The 9,204-nt window shown below is 31.4% G+C and overlaps 1 protein-coding gene across 2 annotated transcripts in view; it reads right to left on the bottom strand.

Moving 5' to 3' along the window:
- Positions 1 to 246: 246 nt before the first annotated feature.
- Positions 247 to 9,204, bottom strand: part of LOC107966694 (arf-GAP with GTPase, ANK repeat and PH domain-containing protein 9) — a 53,503-nt gene continuing 44,545 nt past the window's right edge. The window contains exon 11 of one of the 2 annotated variants that reach the window (XM_054660111.2): positions 247 to 2,339. In XM_054660111.2, the coding sequence (XP_054516086.1) occupies positions 2,307 to 2,339 (33 nt within the window). In that variant the 3' untranslated portion in view covers positions 247 to 2,306. The other variant, XM_054660112.2, reaches the window with a different exon arrangement.

Here is a 9,204-nt window from a genome sequence, read left to right as displayed (position 1 = left end):
AACTCCATCCATGTCCCTGCAAATGACATAATCTTGTTCCTTTTTATGGCTACATAATATTCCATGGTATATATGTACCACATATTCTTTATTTAGTCTACATATCCCTAACCTTAATGCAAGTCTGGCTAAGTGTTTAAAGAGCTACTCAGACAGAGCCAAACAGTAAAGACAGAGAGAGGTTGTTTGGTTGGTTGTTGTTTTTTTTAGTTCCTGGTGTTCAAGAAAACTCTGTCAAACATTAGCTGAACAAAAAAAGCTAAAGAACAAAAACTTTATTCACAATATATGCAACAAATATATTTGCTGAAAAACAATAGAGAAATGTCATTATACCAAGAGTTTACTACAGCCTTCAATAATTACAAAAGAGCAAACCCTGAGAAGTAGGAACATTTGATTTCCAGAATCACACTGTAATATTCAAGTGTCCATTTTTTTAACAAAAAAATCACAAGGCATACAAAGAAATAGGAAATAAGACTTATTTAATAGAACAAAATAAATTAACAACTACCATCCCTAAAAATGTCTAGATATTGTAATTACCAGCAAAAAGATTATTTTTAAAAATTATCGTAAACATGCTCAAATAATTGAAGGAAAACCTGAACAACCAAATAAGAAAAATCAGAAATATAATAAGTGAACAAAATAAAAATATCAATAAAGAAAAACTATAAAAGGAGCCAAAAATTCTGGAGCTTTAAAGTATAAAAACTGAAATAAAAAAATTAAATAGAGAAATTCAACACAAATTTTACCAGCCAAAAGGCAAAATCAGGAAATTCACAATAGGGTGATAGAAATTATCTATTCTATCTATCAAGTCTGAGAAGTAGAAAAAAAATAATAAAGAAAAGTAAATGGCACCTAAGGGGCTTGTGAAATGCCATCAAGGGGACCAACATATGAAGGAGAATCCCAGAAAAAGACGACAGAGAGAAAAGGCAGGACAAATATTTGAAGACATAATGGCTGAAAACTTTCCATATTTGATGAAAGACATAAATATAAAAATTCAAGAAACATGAATAAACATCAAGTAAGATAAAGAGATCCACACTGAGACATACAGTTGTCAAATTATTGAAAGCTAAAAACAGACAATTTTGCAAGTAGCTAGGGAAAATCAATTTATTATTTACAAGGGATTTTCAATAAGATTAATAGCTGATTTCTCATTATAAATGATGGAGTGAGAAGATAGTGGAATAACATGTTTTAGTGCTGAAAGAAAGACCAAAAACAATAACAACTACTTACTGAGAATTCTTTATCTAGCAAAACATTCTGTGATAAATGAGTAAAAAATTAATACATTTAAAGAGAAACAAAAGATGAAGGAGTTTATAACTTGCAGACCTGTCCAATGAAAAATGCTAAAGAGATTCCTTCAGGTTGAAATGAAAAGACACTAGACAATAACTTAAAGATGAATGAAGAAATAAAGGTTTCCTGGAAAAAGTAAGTCCATGGGCAATTATAAAACTTAGCATTATTTTATTTTTAGTTTATAACTCCATTTTTATTTTCTATATGTGTTGAAAAAAATTATAAAAATAATTATAAATTTATGTTATTCAGCACAGAATGTATATGAATGTAATTTGTGAAACAACATGAAATGGGTAAGGGGACTACATAGATATGGAGTGTTTCATGCTATTGAAATTATGTTGGCATTAATTAAAACATAGATGATTATAAATTTAAGTTATTAAACAGAATCCTTATGGCAGTTAGAGACAATTTTTTTAAAATGCACACATAAGAAAATGACAAAACTTTTTAAAACATTTCACTATAAAAATCAACTAATCACAAAAAAAGTATTAAGGGAAGAAATGAACAAAAAATTATAGAAAACAAAAAGCAAAATGGCAGTAGTAATTCTCATCAATAATTTCTATAAAAGCAAATGAAGTAAACTTTCCAATTGAGAGGCAAAAGTCAGTGTAATGGATTTTTAAAATCATACAACTACATATTTTCTATAAGAGACTCAATTTAGATGCAAGCCACAAATAAATTGAAAGTGAAAAACAGAAAAATATATTCCATACAAATGGTAACCAAAAGAGAGGTGGTGTGGCTCTACTAATATGACATGAATTGACTTTAATTTAACCACTGTTACAATTGGAACAAGGGCATTAAACACTAATAAAAGGATCAATTTATCAAGAAGATATAACAGTTATAAATATGCACACACTAAACAACAGAGCCCCCAAAATATACGAAGCAAACATTGGCAAAATTTAGGGAAAGAATGTGTAGTTCTGCAATAATAGTTGGAGACATCAATAGGCCACTTCAAATTCTTGATAGAAAATCTGCAACAAGGAAATAGGGGAATTAAAGTATAGTGTTTATATAAATCAACTATACCTAATAGACATACAGAGGACATTCCACCCAACAACAGCAGAATACATGTTCTCTCTGATAGCCCATGTGTTAGGCAACAAAGAATTCTTCAATACATTTTAAAAACATTAAACTTATACAAAGCATCTTCTCAGAACACAATGGAATGGAACTTTAAATCAACAGCAGGAGAAAAACTGAAAAATGTACAATATATGGCAATTAAACCATGAGTGCCTTTTCAAGCAATGGATCGAAGAAGAGAAATTACAAATATCTGAAGATATGTAATAACACAACATACTAAACTTATGAGATGAAGCAAAAGCAGTGCTCAGATGAAAATTTATAGTTGTAAGAGCCTACATTTAAAAATGTACAAAAGATCTCAAATCAATAATATAACTTCGAACTTTTATGAACCAGAAAAGAAGAGCAAATTAAACACAAGTAGAAGGGAGGAAATAATGATAATTAAAATGGAAATAAATAAAATACAGGGCAGGAATTATAGAGAAAGAAATAATAAAACCAAAAGCTGATTCTATGAAAAAATCGACAAAATTAACAAATCTATACTGATAAAGAATAAAAGAGATAATAAATAACTGAAATCAGAAATAAAACTGGGGCTATTACTACTGACCTTATAGAAATAAAAATGATTGTGTGACCAAATTAGGCCATAAACTAGATAACCTAGATGAAATTGTTGAATTTTCTAGAAACACACTAATTACCTAAGCTCACTCAAGAAGAAATAATAAATATATGTCAACAGACCAATAACAGGTAAAGAAATAGAAGTTGTAGTAAAAAACCCACCCAATCAAGAAAAGTATGATACCTACCAGATGGTTTTGTTTTTTGTTTTTTTGTTTTTGAGACAGAGTCTTGCTCTGTCACCCAGGCTGGAGTGCAGTGGCGCGATCTCGGCTCACTGCAAGCTCCGCCTCCTGGGTTCACGCCATTCTCCTGCCTCAGCCTCCCAAGTAGCTGGGACTACAGGCGCCCGCCATCTCGCCCGGCTAATTTTTTGTATTTTCAGTAGAGACGGGGTTTCACCGTGTTAGCCAGGATGGTCTCGATCTCCTGACCTCGTGATCCGCCTGCCTTGGCCTCCCAAAGTGCTGGGATTACAGGCATGAGCTACCGCGAATACCAGATGGTTTTAATAGTAACTTCTAGGATACATTTAGAGATGAACTGGCAGAAATTGCTTGGCAAACTTTTCCAAAAACAGAAACGGAGATATTACTTATTAATTCATTCTATGAGACAAGCATTTCCCCTAGTGTAAGTTCAGATGAAGAGATCACAAGTAAAGAAAATTACAGGAGAATATTTTTTACACATATAAATGCAAAAATCTTTACCAAATACTAGGAAACCAAATTCCTAAACAGGATTGTGCCCTATGACCAAGAAGAATTTATCTTATAAATGCAAGAGTAGTTCAACATAAGAAAACCAATCAATGTAAAGAAGCACACTGAAATTACCAATGTAATAGAGCAAAGAAGAAGAAGAAAAAAAAGAGATCAATTCATTGACACAGAAATAGCATTTGACAAAATTCAACACACCTTCATGATAAAAGTCACTGAGCATATAGAAGGGAATTTCCTTAACCTAATAAAGGACATTTTAAAAATACCCCCAGCTAACAACCTATTCAGTGGTGAAAGACTGAACACTTTTCTTTAAAATCAGGAACAAGACAAGGATGTCTGCTTTAATCACTAGTGAACATTGCAACTTCTAGCAGAGCAATCAGCAAGAAAGACAAATAAGAGGTATCCAAACTGGAAAGGAATAAATTATTTCTCCTTTCAGATTACATAATTATATATATTTTAAAAACTGAAGAAAATCCATCAGAAAGCTACTAGAGCTAATAAAAAATTCAGCAAAACTGCATATTACAAGGTCAACACACAAGATTCATTCATGTCTCTATATGCTAGAAATAAATAATCCAAAAACAAAATTAGGAAACAAATTCCATTTATGATAGTATCTAAAAGAACAAAACACCTAAGAATAAATTTAATGAAAAATGTGAACACTTGTACACTGAAAAGAGCAAAGCATCACCGAAAGAAATTAAACAAGTTCTAAACAAATTGAAAGCAACCCTGTGTTGATGGATTTGAAGACAAATTAATAGTGCTAAAATAGCAGAACTACCAAAGCTGTCTAAAGATTCAATACAATATTTAGTAAAATTCCAACAGTCATTTTACTGAAACAGTACTGAATTGGTACTGAAATACCAATTCTCAAATTCCTAGAATTGTACATGGAAATCCTAAAAAACAAAGACAAAGTTGGAGGACTCAAACTCTACCATTTCAAAACTTATCAAAAACCTACAGTAATTAAAACAGCATGGAATTGGCATAGGATAGGTATATAGATACATGGAATAGAATTGAATCCAGACATAAACCATATATTTATGGAAATATTTATATTTCCATAATATAAATATGAAATATTTATTTTCAACAAGCCTGCCAAGTCTATTCAATGGGCAAAGAAAAATCTTCAACAAATGATGTTGGGACAACTGAATTTCCAAAGGCAAATTAAGGTTAGGCTTCATCCCATATACAAAAATTAACTCACACCATGCGTAAAAAATTTACTCATACTATATACAAAAATTTATTCAAAATGAATCGATGACTCAAATATGAGAGCCAAAACCATGATACTCTTAGGGATAAATATGAACTGGGGTTTGGCAATGGATTTTTAAATATGACACCAAAAATACCACAGCAACAAAAAACTAGATAAGTTGAACTTTATCAAAGTTGAAAACATCGGTTCATCAAAGGACATTATTATGAAGAAAGTGAGAGATAGCTTACAGAATGGAAAAAATATTTGCAAATCATATATCTCATAAGGACTTAATATCCAAAATATATAAAGAATCTTTAAAACTCAATAACAGAAGACAAAGAACCTATTTTTTTAATTTCCATAGTTTTTTGGGGAACAGGTGGTGTTTGGTTACATGAGTAAGTTCTTTAGTGGTGATTTGTGAGATTCTGGTGTACCCATCCTTGATCATTAGTGATGTTGAGCATTTTTTCATATGTTTGTTGGCCATTTGTGTATCTTCTTTTGAGAATTGTCTATTCATGTCCTTAGTCCACTTTTTGATGGGATTGTTTGTTTTTTCTTGTTGATTTGTTAGAGTTCACTGTAGATTCTGGATATAGTCCTTTCTCAGATGTACAGAGTGTGAATATTTTTTCCCACTCTTCGGGTTGTCTATTTACTCTGCTGACTGTTCCTTTTGCAGTGCAAAAGCTCTGGTATAAAAATAGGAGCATAAACCAATGGAACAGAATAGAGAACCCAGAAATAAATCCAAATACTTACAGCCAACTGATCTTCAACAAAGTAAACAAAAACAAAGTGAGGAAAGGACACCTGTTTCAACAAGCAATTGTCCTGCCTCAGCCCCCCGAGCAGCTGGGACTACAGTCTTATGCCACAACGCCCGGCTAATTTTGTTGTTGTTGTTGTTGTTGTTGTTTTTCAGATTTTTAGTAGAGACAGGGTTTCATTGTGTTGGCCAGGCTGGTCTCGAACTTCTGACCTCAGGTGATCAGCCTGCCTCAGCCTTCCAAAGTACTGGTATTACAGGTATGAGCCAGCACACCTGGCCTTCTTCACAACTATTATGATGACAGTAATAAAAATAAATAAATACATAAATACATAAATAGAGAGAGAGAATAGGGGGAGGAAAAAGGGTTAGCCAAGATGTGGATAAAGTTAAAGACACTTACATTGGTGGTGGGAATATCAAATTGTGCGCTTACTGTGGAAATCAATTTGGAGGTTAATCAAAAAGCTAAACATAGAATAATTCCACTTCTAGGTATATACCCAAAATAATTCAAGCGTGACTCAAACAGATACTTGTACACCAGTGTTTTTTTTTTTTTGCAGCATTTTTTACAATAGTCAAAAGGTAGAAAAACCCTAACAGATGAATCTTTAAGCAATGAATAGTTGAACAAAAATGTTGTACATAAATACAAAGGATTATTATTCAGCCATAAAAAAGAATGATGTTTTGATACACACTACAGCATAATGAACCTTAAAAACATTTTCTAAGTGAAATAAGCCAGACTCAAAAGGACAAATATTGTATGATTCCAAACATATGAAATATCTAGAATGGGAAAATTCATAGAGATAGAAAATATGTTAGTGATTACTAGGATGTGAGGGGAGAGTTAAAAGGTGTTACTGTTTTATGAGTATAGTTTTTGTTTGGAGTGATGAGCTAATTTTAGAAATAGATAGTTCTGATGTTTATACATTTTGCATGTAATTACTACCATAGAATTATACACTTAAAATTTTTTAAATGATGTATGTATATCATATTGAAATTTTAAAAAGCAAACAAATAGGAGGTGCCTAAGCTTGACTCATGTTCATTAATTTGCTGACCCCTTTATTATGGCAGTGGTTAATATATTTTAGAATTTAAAATTCACTTAAAAGATGTGTTAAAAGACAGATTGCTGTTTCCTTAGTTTCTGATTCATTCATGCTGGAATGGTACCCAAGAATTTGCATTTCTAATACATTTGTGTATGATGTGGATGCTGTTGGTCTGTTGATCACACTTAAAAAACTTCTAGACTACATTATGCCTAAAACAGTTCCTCTGTCTCATCAGTGCAGTTGTTTAATTGATTTGTTTTTTTTTCTCCAAGTAAAGAGATTAAGTTATTCTAATCTAATAACATGCTAATATAGTTTGGCTCAGTCAGGCAAAATCAATCATACATATGAAATCATTAACAGCTGAAAAGAAATAGAGAGAGACAAAGTTGGGAAGAGATTAAAAGTGAGAGCTGATGTAGGATTGCCTGGATGGAACTAACATCCCAGTTCCATCACCTTTCTCCTCTGTAACACTGGAACAGGTAATGAACTTCCCTGAGATTTAGATTCCCTTGCCTGTAAAGGAGAATAAATAACAAAAATTCCTCATAGAGTATTTTGAGGATTACATGGGATACTGCTTATAAAGTTGCTAGCAAAATGTCTGGTACATAACAAGTCCTAATAAACAGTTACAGATGAAAAAAAGATGGACAGGGAATAACATTCATGACAAATCAATCTGAAAAATGTTGATGTAAAAAATTCTAGAACGCAGGATATCTTCACAAAGTCGGTGTATTAAAATAAATATGGCACAAACCCTCCAATGTGAGTCTTATAAAAAGAGGAGATTTGCTTATTATGAAAAAGAGAAAGAGTGGAGGGTCTATGAGGTAATTATTATTAGTTTTATTAAATATTAGCACATTTCATTAAGTGTGTACAGCAACCTCAAGCTGGTGTTATTAACTGAACTTGGGAGAACATTTGAGCTCATGAACTATTCACATTGTTCTAAATCTAAGTAAAAAAGTGATAAAAGAGAGAGTGCAGAAGCTAGTAAAAATGTGTTTTCCATATATAAATATATATAATATATAAATAAATATATATAAATATATATAATATATAAATAAATATATATTATATATAAATAAATATAAATAAATTTAATATTTATAAATTTAAATTTATAAATATATTATATATTATATATAAATAAATATTTATAAATTTAAAGTTATAAATATATTATATATATTATATATAAATATTTATAAATTTAAAATTATATATAAAAAGATATAAATATATATGTAAATGTATAATATATCTAAATATAAATATATTTAATAATATATAATATATAAAAATAAATATATTTAATAATATATAATATATAAAAATGTAAATATATTTAATAATATATAAATAGATTATATATATATAAATGTAGCTAACAGTTCCAACAATGTTCAAATAAGGCAAAGGCCCAGCTGCAACCAATCCAGTTGCTTCTGTACCTCACTTTCCTTTTGCTGTCCATAAATCTTCTTCCACCACGTGGCTGCGCTACAGTCTCTCTAAATCTGCTGTAATTCTGGGCGCTGCCTGATTCTCCCATCGTTCATTGCTCAAACTACTTTAAATTTTATATATATATATATTTTACACAAAGAATAGGCTGAGTTAAATATACATCTTGCTGTTTGCAGTGACCATTCTGGCTTATCATTACAGATGTCTTGTTTTCTCCTATAGAAGTAACACACTTTACTACTTTTCAAGACAGATTGTTACACTGATTCTATGATTGTCGTTAAGAGAAAAATTTCAACCAAATTAAATGTAAAGTAGTATGAGCAATGAATGATGGGAGAATCAGGCAGCACCCAGAATTACAGCACATTTAGAGAGACTGTAGCGCAGCCACGTGGTGGAAGAAGATTTATGGACAGCAAAAGGAAAGTGAGGTACAGAAACAACTGGATTGGTTGCAGCTGGGTCTTTGCCTTATTCGAACATGGTTGGAACTGTTAGCTACATTTGGCCAAAACTCAGTGATTGGTACAGATGTGGGCTACAGTTGGTTTACAACTTCACTTGTTATAGTTCACGATGTATAGAAAAACCTTTAGGTTGAACTTTAATATGTAAGGAGGCAGCTTTAGGCTAAACTTGATTTAACAATTTCCCTCTTTGGGTCATTTTCTCAATCTTGAGATATTGACCAAAACTTTAGTTATTGATGTTACTATTACCATGGCTCTTGAAACTTACTGGGAAAGAGCAGAACACTGAGTTTGGCAAAGATGGGAACAAGGACCGAGTAGAGGGTATGTCCATATGTTGGAACATTCTGTTTACAGAAGAAAAACAAAACCTGGTCTGTTCTAGAAT

This window comes from Pan troglodytes, chromosome 8 (assembly GCF_028858775.2).
Source record: "Pan troglodytes isolate AG18354 chromosome 8, NHGRI_mPanTro3-v2.0_pri, whole genome shotgun sequence".
Lineage (NCBI taxonomy): Eukaryota > Metazoa > Chordata > Mammalia > Primates > Hominidae > Pan > Pan troglodytes.
This window is presented reverse-complemented; position numbering and strand designations above follow the sequence as displayed.